This window comes from Barbus barbus, assembly GCF_936440315.1.
Source record: "Barbus barbus genome assembly, chromosome: 38".
In the NCBI taxonomy this organism is placed as follows: Eukaryota; Metazoa; Chordata; class Actinopteri; order Cypriniformes; family Cyprinidae; genus Barbus; species Barbus barbus.
Window position 1 is genome coordinate 21,802,653 of NC_136716.1, and position 16,740 is coordinate 21,819,392.

Here is a 16,740-nt window from a genome sequence, read left to right on the forward strand (position 1 = left end):
ATTCGCTTACTATTAAGACGTCATCACAATGGCCCGGAATTTCCTCCTCGCCAGATCTGGCGCATGCGCACATCGAAAAAGAATGCGGACTTCGCAGCTCTCCCAATATTAAATAGTTTGATGGCCATAGTTTGATAAATCATGTCGAAAGCACCATCTCAGCCCGTTTCTTCGGGTGCCGCGGCCAACCTGGGACCTTCATCGTCCTCCTCCTGCTCCTCACCCTCGGCAGGTGGCACGACGTCCCCCGCTAACGTGCTGCACGCACAACCCGAGAAACCCCAGCACTACACGTACGTAACGAAACACCTTTACACCCACCTGATTGCTCATGCAAATCACATATATTTCATGCATCAGTAATTTTATACGCCTCTGATAAGTTTTCCGTGGCTGTGATGAGCTGGATCAAGAGCTGTGTTTAATAGAGGCCTAGTAGTGCGATTGTTTGCATGCATTGCATTGATATGATGTTTTGAAAGATGCACTTGAGCATCCTGGCAAGACCTCTGGTGATTTGTAAACACAATAAAGAAGGCAAATCACACAGTGCTTCATAAGTCTACAATGTCATCGTGAAATAATGGTTAAAGATGCATCCATCGAGATCTCTCGTGAAGCACCACGTATCTTAACTGGGTGCCCACAGTTTTTGATCAACGAATTTGTCTTTGTCCAGTCGTTCATTGCTGTATAAGGATTTAAGATAAATGTTTTAGAGTAATTCCTCCTCTCACAAAAAACAGAGCATCAGAGGTACCTAAGCTTTTACTACCAAGGGCCAAAAATTAAACTTGAGTGAGGGCCATGAAAAGTAAATGGTGCATTACTGTATATTGAAAAATTACATTTATAAATGGCCTTTCTATTCTCTACATTCCAATGCAAAAACAAATGTAAATATGGGATGTTTTTATTTCTTTTCCCCCTCGCTTGTGATATGATATGAGAGGCCAAATCAAGGGCATCGCTGACATTTTTAAAATATTTTATATTTCCACTTTTCCATGACATTTTAAGATTTAAGATTTCTGTAGCCTCATGCTTGCAAATGACAACAGTAAAATGCCTGATATGTTTTTTCCACTATAATCTTCATGATTCCTGAAGCGGGTCATAACAATGACAGAACATAACATATAATTAGCTGGTTTAGGTGCATTTGATCAGGGCTGAAGCTGAGATGGTAGCGCTCCAGGAACAGGATTTGATTTAGGCACCAGTGAGCTATTAGTGTCCAAATATGCTTTTATTCAGTGTTTTGTTAGTTTTGCCATTAAACCATTTACTCTTCATTACTCTTCCCATCTCTCTATCTGTGTTCAGGTATCTGAAAGAGTTTAGGACAGAGCAGTGTCTCTTATTTGTGCAGCACAAGTGCACTCAGCACCGGCCCTTCACCTGCTTCCACTGGCACTTCCTGAACCAGAGACGACGGAGGCCGATTCGCAGACGAGATGGAACGTTTAATTACAGCCCTGATGTGTACTGTGTTAAATACGATGAGGGCACGGGGACATGTCCCGACGGAGATGAGTAAGAACCAGCACAAACTCCATTTTTAAGTCACACTAAAAAATAAAAGCGTCTGCTAAATGACTAAATGTAATGTAAATGTCACACTGTCTGAATTTATGCTAATGTCTTTATTGATGTACTGCCAGGTGCCCATTTCTGCACCGGACAGCTGGAGACACAGAGAGGCGGTATCACCTGCGGTACTATAAGACTGGTTCCTGTATCCACGAGACTGATGGGAAGGGCCACTGCAGTAAGAATGGTCCTCATTGTGCCTTTGCTCACGGCTCCCATGACCTTCGTAGCCCCGTCTATGACATCAGGTAAATCATTTTAATATAAGATAAGATAAGATTTTTAAAATGTTTTCAAAGAATCTCTTATGCTCACCAAGGCTGCGTTTATTTTAGTAAAGCTACAGTAAAAACAGTAATATTGTGAAATACTATAACAATTTAAAATAACTGTTTTCTATTTGAGTATATTTTAAAATTTATTCCTGTGATGCAAAGCAGAATTTTCAGGATCATTACTCCAGTCTTCAGTGTCTCATGACCCTTTAGAAACCATTCTAATATGCTGATTCGGTGCTCAAAAAAAAAAATCTTATTATCAATGATGAAAACAGTTGTGTGTCGTAATGTTTTTGTAAAAAACAGTGATATATTTTTATGAATAGAATGTAAAAACAAAACAGCTTTTTTTCTGAAATAGAAATATTTTGTAACACTATTCTTGTCTTTACTGATCAATTTAATGCATCTTTGCTGTATAAACGTATACATTTAAAAAGCAATCATACTGACCCTAATCTTTTGAACGGTAGTGTAGATTGTGGATATTTTTCCTTGGGATTGACATTTGTATTTTTAATGTCTTGTTAAGAGAGGTTCAGGTGTTAGAAGCCCAATCTGCTACTGGATTGGTTGAGGGAACATCTGGAGAAGGGCAGTCAGGAGTCGTGGCCAGCACTGCACTCATAGAAAAGATCCTTAGTGAAGATCCACGCTGGCAAGGTGAAATCAGCCTCTCCACATGACATTAAAATCAACCTACGCTACATTCATATGTCATTCTTCATGCTGTTCTGTGCTCATTTCTCCTCATGCAGACAACAGTTTTGTGCTCTCCCACTACAAGACTGAGCTTTGCAAAAAACCTCCCCGGTTGTGCCGTCAGGGCTATGCATGTCCCTACTATCACAACAGCAAAGACCGCAGGCGGAGCCCTCACAAACACAAATACAGGTCTGTATAACAAATACTTCTTTCAGTAGAACACAAACTGATAAAGCTTAATCTTATGCAGATCATTTTTATCAGAGCCGGTGCCAGCGCATCACTGCTAAGGGGGTGGCTGATGTGACGAAATGGGGGCGATGTCGTAGCACAAAGTAAAAAAAAAAATAAAATACATATGAGGCCCATTCACGTAGTTTTCAGACGTAAACAAACCCGCTACTACTACAACTATTTTCACACAGATCGTGTTTTGGTCGCAAGAGAATTTTGTTAAAGCGCAAGGTCTAGAGACGTGTTTTTAGAAGCTGAATTTATTTGAACTTGAGCGCCGTGTTTTAGAATAATGTATTATGCACGAGAAGCTGCTATAAGACCTGAGACGAGAGCGCAGCATTCAAAGACGTCGAGTAGCACTCGAAATAATGAACTAACTACGATCATCTAGCCCTCTATTAAACATTAAAAAACTATTTCATCATACCTTTAGCTTACTCCGTAGTGCTGCATTCTTAGTTGAATCACTTGCACGGGAAGTTTATGTGTCAGATGTAACAATTAAAATGCGACTTTGTGAAACGGACTGTTCTAAATTGTTGGTATAGTAGCATCATATTAATGCTAGAAAGCCTATGCATTTGGCAACTATATTTTTTAGATAAACCATTATATTTCATAATTAAAATATATTTTCACACACACCTTGAGTGAGGGGGCAACATTGACGATTTGTGCTACCCGCTCAGATTGTGCTACCTCCCATTAAAAAGATAGGTAGCACAAATCGATAGCGAAAAATGCTACTTATCAGATTGTGCTACCAGCATCATATTCATGTGGTTTGAGGCTTTTTTTAATGTCCATACCTACCCCTAACCGTCCACACCTACCCTTACCCTTAAAACAATGCAAATATATTATTTGGTAGCACAATCTGATAGGTAGCATGTTTTGTCGGTACACCGGCCCTGATTTTTATGCAACAACAATTCATAACATAGTGACCAAAATGGACAAAAACAACTTGTGCACTATATGTGACCCTGGATCACAAAACCAGTCATAAGGGTAAATTTTTTTAAATTGAGATTTAAACACCATATACAGTCATGACCAAAAATATCGGCACCCTTGCAATTCTGTCAGAAAATGCAACACTTCTCTCAGAAAATTGTTCCAATTGCAAATGTTTTGGTATTCACGTGCTTATTGTTTTTGTTTGCACTGCAACAACACAAAAAAAAAAACTGAGAAGAAAAGTCAAACTTGATAAGATTTCACACAGAACTGAAAAATGGACTGGACAAATTTATTGGCACCTTGTCAAAATTGTAAGAAATAATTGCTTTTCAAGCATGTGATGCTCCTGTAATTTGTATTTAGACACACCTGTGGCAAGTAACAGGTGTGTGGGCAATAAAGTAATCACACTTGCAATGAGTTAAAATGGAGAAAAGTTGACTGTACTCAATCTTTGTGTTGTGTCACACTGAGCATGGAGAAAAGAAAGAAGTGTAAAGAGTTGTCTGTGGATTTGAGAGAAAAAATTGTGGAAAGCATGGACAATCTCAAGGCTACAAGTCCATCTCCAGAGATCTTAATGTTCCTGTGTCCACTGTGCGCAATATCATCAAGAGGTTTACAGCCCATGGCACTGTAGCTAACCTCCCTGGATGTGGACGGAAGACCAAAATAAATGACAAATTACAATGAAGGATTGTTCGAATGGTGGATAAAGAACCCAGATTAACTTCCAAACAAATTCAAGCTGATCTGCATACACAGGGTACAACAGTGTCAGCTCACACTATCCGTTGCCGTCTGAATGAAAAGGGACGCTATGGTTGGAGACCCCGGAGCGACCACTGTTGACACAAAGACATAAAAAAAGACTGGAGTTTGCCAAAACTTATGTGACAAAACCACAATCCTTCTGGGAGAATATACTGTGAACAGATGAGACAAAAGTAGAGCTTTTTGGTAAAGGACATCATGGCACTGTTTACAGAAAGAGAAATGAGGCCTTCAAAGAAAAGAACACAGTCCCTACAGTCAAACATGGTGGAGGTTCAAAGATGTTTTGGGGTTGCTTTGCTGCTTCTGGCACTGGATGCCTTGACTGTGTGAACGGTATTATGAAATCTGATGATTACCCAAAAATTTTGGAGCGCAACGTAGTGGCCAGTGTCAGAAAGCTGCGTCTCCACCAGAGGTCATGGGTCTTCCAGCAGGACAATGACCCAAAATACACTTCAAAAAGCACTCAGAAATGGTTACAAACAAAGCGCTGGAGAGTTCTGAAATGGCCAGCAATGAGTCCAGATCTGAAACCCATAGAACACCTGTGGAGAGATCTCAAAACAGCAGTTGGGAGAAGGCATCCTTTAAAAAGTAATGAGTGCTGTGTATTCAAACTTCCATTTGAATTCAATTTATTTCCTGTTTTGTAGGTAGGTGACAGACGTTTTCTATCATGATACTTTTTAATGGTGCTGTGTTTTGTTCCTGTAGAGCCCTGCCGTGTCCCTCAGTGAAGCACAGTGATGAGTGGGGGGACCCTAGTAAATGTGAGAGCGGAGACAGCTGTCAGTACTGCCACACGCGGACAGAACAGCAGTTCCACCCGGAGGTATTTCACACTCAATCTAATGCGGCTGGACTCTGTTTAACATCAGCATTTACTGTAAGAACAAGGGCATCTGTTTTCTTGCATGGTACTTGGATGTAATATGATAAAACAGTGACTGTTGGATTATGTCATGCTTGTGATGCTCATTAGGGTTGCTATTTTTTTGGCCCTCTGGCGTCAGTAGCTCTTTTTTTAGATTACTGATTAGTGGTGTTAATGTTAGTCATACCTGTGTCATTAATCCTGATAAGATTTTCATCTGGCAAAGGATAAAACGTGTGGAAAAAAACAACCTGAGCCATATATAGGGATCAGAAAATGATAGACTCATAGATTCTATAAAGTAAAAAAAAAAAAAAATAATAATATAACATTAAAATAGCTACATTTACGCTTTAGGAGCTGAAAGTTCTTCAGGGTTCCGTCTCTTTTTAACCAATTAATTTACATGACTCTTACGGTCATTCATGATTTACCGGATTTAAAAAATATATTTTTCATGACACATTTTATCACATTTTTATATTTTAAAGATAGGTAAATACAAGAAAAATGTATATTCTTTCTAAAAATGCCCATGACGTATTAAAGGAACACTCCACTTTTTTTTTTAAAATAGGCTCATTTTACAACTCCCCTAGAGTTAAACAGTTGAGTTTTGCCGTTTTTGAATCCATTCAGCCGATCTCTGGGTCTGGCGGTAGCACTTTTAGCTTAGCATAGATCATTGAATTACGGATTAGACCATTAGCATCTCGCTCAAAAATGACCAAAGAGTTTTGATAATTTTCCTATTTAAAGCTTGACTCTTCTGTAGTTACATTGTGTACTAAGACCGACGGAAAATGAAAAGTTGCAATTTTCTAGGCCGATATGGCTAGGAACTATACTCTCATTCCGGCTCAATAATCAGTAGTCCCCAGCTATATTATAACTAGTTACCTTGTTGGGGACTATTTACAGGCGCTGCGTAAATCATTACGTCTAATCCGATTCAATGATCTATGCTAAGCTAAGCTAAAAGTGCTACCGCCAGACCCAGAGATCGGCTGAATGGATTCAAAAACGGTAAAACTCAACTGTTTAACTCAAGTGGAGTTGTAAAATGAGCCTATTTCCAAAAAAAGTGGAGTGTTCCTTTAAGCTTTTATTAATTTACATGACTTTTCTAGGTGCAGAAATCACACTTAAAGGGGTCATATGATGCGATTTCAAGGTTTCCTTTCTCTTTGGAGTGTTACAAGCTATTTGTGCATAGATAATATCCCTGAAGTTGCAAAGACTAAAGTCTCAAACCCAAAGAGATATTCTTTATAAAAGTTAAGACTCTGCCACGCCCCCCTAAAACGGCTCATTCAAACACGCCCCCACACGTCTACGTCACGATGTGGGAAAATTTGCAAAACACTGCCCAAACGTATATGAAAAGAGAAGGCGGAACTATTATCCTCTCCGTAGTATTGTTGTTCCTGCCGCCGGCGCCATGTCCTGGAGACGCTGTGTTTCGTTGTGAAAGCGAAAGTACTTTGTTTGGGCTTCCAAAAGAGGACACAACTAGAAGTGGTTAAGTTGTATTTACAACACTGTTCCACAACAGCGCATTTTACGGAGGACTATTTCCTGATACTGGAAGAGTAGCCTACAATGCACAAAGGCTGTTTCTATAAAGTGGGGCAATTCCAACTTTGCAAGGATAGTCTGACGCTTCTGACTCGCAGCCTGTAAGTACGTTTCTGCTACTGACTATTCAAATGCGAGTTTTGAGCGGTGTAGAGTAGCGCTTGTTTGCCGTTTCTCCGATCACAAATGCAGACATGGTAATGTGATGCGTAAAAAGACAGTATAAGTCATTATAATCAGTAATTATGTCCCCACTGGATGCAACAAATGCCTCGTTTATAATGGGTTTTATTGTTTTTGTGTCGTTGCACCAGGACACGGCATGACAATACTGTAAAGGGCGTAACATTTCCATCTCACGCTTGAGGTATTCGGCCAATCACAACGCACTGGATAGCTGATCAATCAGAGCACACCTCGCTTCTCAGAACAATGAGCTTTGTAAAAATCGCCACGTTTCAGAAAGGCAGGGCATAGAGGAGCAACAATAATGTACAGTATGTGGAAAATGTGTTTTTTGAACCTTAAACCGCATAAACACATTGCATTACACCAAATACACAAAATAATGTTCTTTTTATCAATGCCATATGACCCCTTTAAACAAACAGTTGTTAAGGAGGGTAAATTTAAGTATGAAATATCTTGATTTTTAGTTGTTTTAAAATATCTAAAGCTTATTTTTTCTTAATTTAAATAATTTTACGTTATCTTGAGGCCCTCTTGAAGCACCGCAACTTTCTGATTTTTTTTTGCGCTTTTGAAAAATCAAGCGCCACTAATATTTTCTTATTTTATCTAATTGGATCATTTTTCCTCCACAGATTTACAAATCCACGAAATGCAATGACATTCAGCAGAGTGGCAACTGTCCGAGAGGGCCGTTCTGTGCTTTTGCTCATTTAGAAAGTAAGCTTGCATTTTGTTAATCACATCACATGCAAAGTTATCATGTGATGATTCTGTTTTCTTACATGGCAACTTATCCAATAGATACCAATTTATTGTAAATGTGAATGTGATAATTGCATGATTGTGTGTTGTTTCTGTGTTGTTTCACAGAAGTGATTGTCAGTGATGAGCAGCTGGCCTCACAGTGTAGTTCACCTCCTCTAGAAACTTCCTGCTCTGCTCTCTTAGAAGACTTCAGTCAGAGTGGGCGGAGTACCACCACAGAGGAAGGGCTGCTGGGAAGGGTTCTTTTTGAGGACTCCTCCAGTCTTGATGCCTGTCTAGGAGGAGAGGGGGGTTATGGGAAAGCCCCTGGGTTTGAGAGGGAAGACCAGGTATAGCACTTTATAACACTTTATTAATGCTTTTATTTAAAGATGTCGGTTAGAATACTTCTGTGTTTTTGAGATAATTGTCATACAAAACCTGGGAAATTTTACGATTACAGGCTACGAAAAGTCATAAAAAAGAAAAATCTTTAAATTTCTAAAGTTAAGTTTTTTCCTCAGCTCAAAAATATTTAATTGGATAAAATTAACATGCAGGTTAAAAGTTTGAGGTTAGTCAGATTTTTCAAACTGTTTTTCGGAGGCTGCAAAAACAATAATATTGTGAAATACTATAACAATTTTCTATTTTAATATATATTTTAATATATGTAAAAATGTAATTTATTCATGTGATGACAGCTGAATTTTCAGAAGCCATTACGCCAGTCTTCAGTGTCATAGGATCCCTCAGAAATCATTTTAATATGCCGATTTGATGCTCAAAAAACATTATCAGTGTTGAAAACAGTTCTGTTTAATATTTTTGTGGAGACTGAAATGTTTTTTTTTTTTTTTTTTTTTTTTTTTTTTTTTTTCAGGATTCTTTGAATTAATTGTTTAAGTTCAAAATAACAGCTTTTATTTGCAATTCTTTGTAACGCTAACTGTTTTTATTGTCATTTTGATCAGTTTAATGCATCCTTGCTGAGTATTAAAAAACAAAATTTTTGCTGACCCCAAACTTTTTAAACATTAGTGTATCTCTTTTATAAAGTAAAACTTAAAACAAAATCTTTTTTTGAATGACATTTGAATCCATTGGATTCCTGGACCAAGGATTGATACGTGACATACAAATGAACATATGCCCCAAAATGATCCATAAAATGAAAAACAAGTCTTTTGTTTAATCACTTTCATATGTTTCATACAGGCCAGACATAGAAGTTTTTCAATGGAACAGCGTTGCAGAGACATTTCATCCATGCACAGCAAACAGGTAATGAACCTACTGATTCAAGGCAGACATGAATGAAAATGACAAATAGGTCAAGCACCATTTGCATTATTCCATGTTTTGTGTTTTCAGGATTTGTTGGTGTTTCTGCCTGTCGGCAGTCCTCTCAGTATGTCCTCCAGCATACCTTCCAGTCTGGCAGCCACCCCACCCAGCCCTTCCCTCCCCGGCCCGTCTTCAAGCATGAACGCCAACGCTCTTCCCTTCTATCCTACAAGTGACACAGTGGAGTCTGTAGTGGGTGAGTGGGATATCCCATAAAAATAAATATTTTTATTTTCTTTTATTCATTATGGGCCAGATTTACTTATCAGGGCAAATTAACGTTGGAGCGCAATTCCATAAAAGCGCCAATGGGGGGGGCACATCAGTCTCTGATGTCCCCAGAGCGTATATGTTAAGTTTTAGCTCAATATACCCCACAGATATTTTTTTTTAGCTTGTTAAAATTGCCAATTTTAGGGTATGAGCCCAAACGTGCTGATTTGAGTGTTTTGCTTTAAATGCGAGTGAGCTTTTGCGCCGGGAGAAGAGGGCGGATCTCCAGCTCCACATAAGCAGTGCTAGCCTTTGCAAATAAACATTCCACTATTCATTTTTTCCGGGATATTTCCTTCGAAAAATGAAATTTAACCACAGTGTCCTCAGCTCAGATGGGGGGGAGATTATGGCGACTCCTATGTTCATTAGTGCATCCCAAAACACAACACTTGTAAAGCCTCTTTGGTGCTGAGATTGTATATATCTCCAGTAATGGCGGACCGCAGCTTCTCACTCAGGACTGTGTTTATGCTAATTGGGCAGAGAGCATCACAAATGGGCGGGAATTTTTCCCCTCGGTGACGTGAACAGAGGGAGAATCTGAAACAGCTCGTTTGGAGAGACTGTTTATGATTTATTGGTTTTATAAAAAAAAAAATGAGTTGGTGGATTTTTAACATTATAGGCTGGTTGTTTTCACACACTGTGGCCACATAACTGTGTTCAAGTGTGATTTTTGCATTATAGGTCCCCTTTAAGACATGCTTTTTTGGGGGCATTAAATAAAGGCGCAAACACCAATGAACTGACGAACGCAAATCTTAGTAAATCGCGGTGCGTGATTCATTTAAATACTCTCCTCCCATAAATTTACCGATCGAAAAGGAAACTCCTACAAATGCATATTCAGTAAGGTGAGTAGTAAAAATAACTTTTTTATTTACGTTTCTTTAGTAAATCCTGACAGTAGCTTTTTAACACCAAATGAGGGTTTACGCTGACGCAAGCTGATAGTAAATCTGGCCCTATATATGTTATTATTATATATGATTATTTTCTCACCCTCATGTCATTCCAAATTCATTTTCTTCTATGGAACACAAAATGTCGTTCTAAGAATTGGTGTCGTTTTATTAATTTGTTTATAATTATACATAATTGAGCTTTACTGATAAATAGAATGAAGTAAGATGTAAGACTGTATTTTTAAAACTGCATCCGTTTCTGCTTTTGACTAGAGTCTGCATTGGATGATCTAGACCTGAATGACTTTGGAGTCTCGGCTCTTGAGAAAAGTCTGGAGAGTTCAGCTTTACCCAGCATGGGCCTCATGTTGGGTTGGTGACGAGTTTACAGTCTAATTAAAAAAAGATTCTGTTGTAAACTGTAGTGTCATAACTTCAAAAATTCCGCATTGACATCCATTTTCAGTTCTGTTTTTGTATTCATTTTTCCTCAGGAGGCAGTCAGTTACAGAGTTCAGCACCCGTTAACATTCCTGGCTCCCTCAGTAGCCCCTCCCCTTTCAGATCACCCTCACCTTCTCCACCAATCAGAGCCCACCACTCTCCATTCCTCTCTGCACAGTTGCCACAACCCAGCCAATCAGAGAGCAGCTTTTTGGGGACCTCTCATGGTTCTTTAGGTTTGTGTTATTTTCATTAATTTTAATGTCAGCTGTAATTTCTTTCCATATTACTCTATTAAAGGGGGGGTACAATGCTGTTTCATGCATTCAGAGTTATTTACACTGTTAAAGAGTTGGATTCTCATGCTAAGCATGGCCAATGTTTCAAAAAAATAAAAAGCGTTTTTCTGTGCCAAAAATCTTCCTTCCGGTTCGTACAAGTTTCGGAATTTTTTTTCGGTCATGGCTCTTCCTGATGTAATGAAGGGTGGAACTCCTTATATGGGCATTTCTCCCTGAAGAACGCGCCCGTGCACGCATCGACCAGAGCGAGAGCAAGAGCGCGCCCATCAACGCTCTTCATCCGGCTGCACTGCACAGGACTCGCTCGGGAAGAATGTCTCTAAAGAAGTGTGTTTTTGGTTGTAAGGGAAAGATAACCTTGTTCAGCTTCCCAAAAGAACCCAGCGTTACGTGAACCGTGGATGCAGTTTGTTTTTCGGGTTTCACAAGTGCGTTTGTTGACGAACGTTTTATAAACAAGGCCCAGTTCGACGCTGGATTTGCGTATCGTTTGATACTGAAAGATGGAGCAGTCCGAGCTATAAAAGATCCCGGTCATGATTCAGAACTGCAGACGGTAAGTGAAACGGCATCAAATGTCTGTGATTTGTTGGCAATCGGCGCTCAAGTGCTCGTCACTCTTTAGCTCCGCCCACGGCGTGCCTCCAGGAGCTTGGCTGGAGAGAATCGGAGAGAATCGTAAAGCTGTATCTTTTATAAATATGATAAAACTAAATACTTTTTAGAGATATGAAGGATGCAGTACTACTCTATAGGTACTCAAGATTAACATGAGATTGGGTGAAACTGTGTGTGTTATGCCCCCTTTAAGAAGTCTCTATCAGAATGAGTTTAGAGCTTCTGTGACATACAGTATCTAGGTCAACGGTCTTGTTTACAAGTGCAATTACCAGTTGTCTTTTTAATACAAAGCAGTGTTGTTTTGCTATAATGAACTGGATAGATTGTGTGGCAGATCCAATCATGATAGCTTTGTTTTTTTTTGTAGGTTTAAATGGCATGAGCAGCAGTATTTGGGAACATTTTCCGACAGGCCAAAGTTCGCCAGGTACCCCTCCTGCCCTGCTTTCCACAGGGAGCATGTACACCGAGGCGTCACGTCTCAAACAGGAAGTGGAGGAGGCACACAGGGTGCTGAAACACTGGGACCACAGCTGGAGACAAATGGCTCAGGTCAGACTCCATCTGTATTTGCGTGTGTGTTCATCTGAAAGGAATGGGGAATTGTGTACATACAGAACCATATTTCACACTTTTACAAAATGTTATTTTTTTGCACTGATGTTAGTCATAAAACACCTGTGATCTAGTTTTCCATGACCTTCTCATTTCCCACCCTTTTCTGATTCTGAGAAATTAATCAGGATGACATTGGTTCTGTATCTTTAAGACTTCCATATGGAAATATTATAATTTGCAATCCATATGACATATTTCAGGCTTGTTCATCAAGTTTCTGAATAATTAGGCGCTGGGTGGTCATATGTTAATATACTGACGGTTGTAACAACGATTTCTGAACAACCTATATTATTTATTTTTAATATATAATATTTGAACAATAATAAAACAAATAATACATAGTAATATACTGATTACATAGTAATACATTACATTATATTTATGTAAAATCTATAATGCATGTTTTTATGTGTATACATATGTGTGTTTATTTAGAAATAAAAAAAATACATAACATGTAAATATTTTTATTATCATTATTATTTTGTTACTTTACATGAGCAATATTTCTTTAAATTATATTGCATTCTGTTTTGGAACAAATCTCATATAAAGGTCACCTAAAAATGTGTCTGCTCAGGGTCAGGTGAAATGCGTATATTTTTCCATTTCTCTAGGACAGAATCTATTCATAACATAGCGTTACTAATAAATTCAATAAAATTATTTGTTGACCTGTAGTATGGTTAGTTTTTTGACTGTGTGTTTTCTATTACCTGCCGCAGTCATTGGCGGTCTTAAAAGCAGACGCAGAGGATGCTCGTCTCTTGGCGGGGCAGCTGGGTATGGAGGCGGAGCGAGCGCGGCAGGCTGAAGTGGAGGCGCAACAGCAAGCCGCTTTCCTGGAGGAGGCGCTAGAGAGCCTACGGCATGCAGAAAACCCACATCTCCAGTTTCACCAGCTACAATTACTGCACAGACTTCCACTGAGCTCCATCTGCAGCCTGCAGGCACAGATCTGCTCCTGCTTGCGCACTGTAGAACAAGTAATCCACGCTCAACTGAGAAATCTCCTGATCAAACTGTCATGAAATGTCTGGGTATTATTTCATTCAAAAATCAAATGAAGAAAAATAAGAATTGATATTTCTATCATTAAGAGATTGAAACCTTATTGTAAATTATTACCCACTATATTACAATTTATATTATATTAAATATATTTATATAATTACAATTTCTAATTAGTGCTGTCAAACGATTAATCGCATCCAAAATCAAAGTTTTTATTTGCATAATGTGTTCTGTGTATATGTATGTATATATAAATACACACACATGAATGTATATATTTTGAAAATATGTACATGTATTTATTTATAATATAAATTATTTGAATATAAACATAGACATGTAAAGACATTTAATATATAAAAATAAAATTTATCTGAAATATATACATACGTGTGTGTATTCATACATAATAAATAAACAGTACACATACATATATTGTGCAAATGTTTATTTGATATAAATTTTTGCAATTGTGCTTTAAAATATTTGTAATTAAATTAAAATTATTTGTAATTGGCGGGAAGGTGGGTTTCAAATTATGATTCATTTGCTAATGAGAAATGTCATTTTTTTTCATTTCATTCTGGTAATATATAACCTAGGCATTGCTTATATTATAGAGAAAAAAACGCATTATGCTTTTTTTGAAGTCAATTTTAATTTTAGGCTGATTTACAGTAAATTTACAAATGTATAATTTATTTATTTACTTTTTGCTCCGAACAACAAAAATGACAGTGATATTTACTTGAAACTGTGCTTTAAAATTTAATATTTTATTAAAGATTAAATGTAAATAATTTTTAATGAAAGAGGAGAAATGCGTTTCATTATGAAAATAATACAAAATAGTTAAAATATTAATAAAAATAGGGTTCATTTGCTTATGAAAATGTTCTTTCTTTTTTTCCTTTTGATTCTGGTAAAATATGACCTTGACATTTCTTCGAGGATCACCTAGTAATTTGATGCATCAATAGAGCCCAATTAGATTAATAATAAGGTATGTTGGATTGCACTGAATCTCTCTTCTCTCTTCTTTCAGGCTGTGTTCAGGAAGCAGAGATTATATTGTGTATCTTGCGATGAGATGGGATCAGTGACGTTGCCATGCCAGCATGGCCTGCACTGCGAACGATGCGCAGCATCAACAGAATGCCCGCTGTGCACCGAACACCAGCAGAGCATGAATATCCCGCAGTCATAATCCTAATCTGCTATAATCCTCACAATAGACACAAACCCTGACCCCTCACTGGATCTCATTCGGATTTCACTCAAATTCTCATTACAACTACGGCTAAATGTATCCTACAGAGCCCAAAGCCTTATCTTAGCTAAAAGCTGAGACTTAATTGATAAATATGTTCAAGTTTGATTAATATAGACCAATCAATAAGACGAGCCATGCCATATCCTTTACATTAGCATGCAGTCAGTTCTAGACCTCAATGGGACCATTAGATTTTCAAAAAGAAAGAAAATTACTAGAGAAACTGACATCAGCAGTTTGTGATATTTTCATGTTTATTGTGGGGACAAAAGTCACAAAACATCACGGATACAGTATAATAATATGTCTCATTGTAATCATTTTCCATGTCTTTCAAATGGGAACAAATATATAACTTGTATTAGTATTCCGATCTGGTCTAGCACTAATAATTTAGTTAGTGCTTACATGACAACACATTTAGAGATTTTAAGGAAATATTTAAGTGAAGATCATGATACCAAAATTCCATATTCCCTATATGATTTATATACAAGCATAACACATACACATAGTAAGACAATCCTATTCTTTTTTTAAAACACGTTTAAATCGAAATGCGGAATGTCTTTCCAGAACATTCTGAAATGTTTACAGTAGAAATGCAGTTTGTGCATCTTCAGTGCAGCTGAAATTATAATTTTTTTTCAGACATGGGGAGATTTCATAATTAATACAGACTTTAGTATATTTAGTAGCTATATAGGAAATTTACAATTACATTCATAGGATTTTTAAGGAGAAATTCCAGGGAACTGCTATACAGCAAAATGGAAAATAAATACGGTTTTGCAGCTTTTCGTTTTTTTTTTTTTTTTTAGTAACGGTAAACTGGAGTGCAAGAGCAAAAAGCCAAACACTCTCTTTAATGTAATTCATACAATGTGCATATTTTATTTAATGCATTGATTGAATAATTTGCCTGTTTACTAAACCAACAGCACATTCCCAACTGTAGCTTTCCATTCACGTAGAGGCGTTTTATGTGAACACACATCCGACACCAGTGGAGAAGAGAATTATTCATGTGCACTGATTAGCAAACATGAGAGCATACGCTACGGCTGTGGAAGAGGGCTTGACTTCAGTGTTTCAGTTTATTTCGATTTTATTTGAATTCAGTTTGAAGGCAGTTATATGGGATGCTCAACAGATGACTTCCTTTGAAACAGAGCTTCACTGTGAATTCAGAAATCACCTGCTCAGTTTTGTTCATATACAGTGTCTGATTTTGTAAAAGGCAATAAACAAAAGTATATTTTTGGATGAAAATGTTGTATGTTTAATTTTTAATATCAAATAACAATATCATCGTTACACTTCCTTACAATAATTAAAAGACTCTACATTAAATAATATTTTAATAACAAATGATGTTAATTTGGATGTATTCATTCATCTTTTTGTCCTCTTAGATTTCTTGAGACTTCTTTTCTCTTTGTCTGCGTAATTTAACGAAGGCCTGAGCTTCTCTCTCGCCTTTCCTGGCCTCAAGTAACTTCAAGGTATTTTCACCTACAAAAACAGAGATAGCATGAGGTCATATTGAATTGCTACATATGACATCTAAAGTATATAAAGTAATTATATATATATATATATATATATATATATACACTACTGTCAAAAGTAGCTATGGATGTGTATATTGATTCAAATAAAAGTTAAATAACTTTTTTATTTGAATATATTTTCAAATGAAATGTATTTAGAAATTATTCTAATATGCTGATTTGGTGCTTAAGAAACATGTATTATTATTATCAATATTTTTTAGGATTTTTTTTTTCTTTGATGAATAGAAAGTTCAAACGAACAGCAATTGTATTTTTAACATTGTCTTTACTGTCAGTTTTGATCAATTTAATGTGTCCTTGTCATTCCAACTTCACATTATTTTCTTTTGTGAAACATCTAAGTTACCTGTTAACAATTTCACATAAACAGTGCAGACGATTAGTTTCTTAATGCACCAAATGTTGAGCATATAACAGGA

At 37.2% G+C, this 16,740-nt stretch overlaps 2 protein-coding genes across 2 annotated transcripts in view; one reads left to right on the plus strand and one right to left on the minus strand.

The window, feature by feature from the left end:
- On the plus strand, window positions 1–16,012 carry LOC306857775 (RING finger protein unkempt homolog). Its single transcript, XM_079397907.1, has 15 exons — window positions 1–293; window positions 1,327–1,536; window positions 1,665–1,841; window positions 2,404–2,534; window positions 2,630–2,765; window positions 5,268–5,385; window positions 7,830–7,914; window positions 8,068–8,291; window positions 9,160–9,225; window positions 9,316–9,484; window positions 10,743–10,841; window positions 10,964–11,149; window positions 12,204–12,388; window positions 13,183–13,443; window positions 14,517–16,012. Exons 1-15 carry the CDS (start codon window positions 142–144, stop codon window positions 14,676–14,678), a joined length of 2,361 nt encoding a protein of 786 aa, XP_079254033.1. The 5' UTR covers window positions 1–141; the 3' UTR covers window positions 14,679–16,012.
- Window positions 15,564–16,740, minus strand: part of LOC306857774 (protein unc-13 homolog D-like) — a 13,513-nt gene continuing 12,336 nt past the window's right edge. The window contains exon 34 of the mRNA XM_079397906.1: window positions 15,564–16,259. Coding sequence (XP_079254032.1) covers window positions 16,156–16,259 — 104 coding nt within the window. The 3' untranslated portion in view covers window positions 15,564–16,155. The remainder of the gene's footprint in view (window positions 16,260–16,740) is intronic.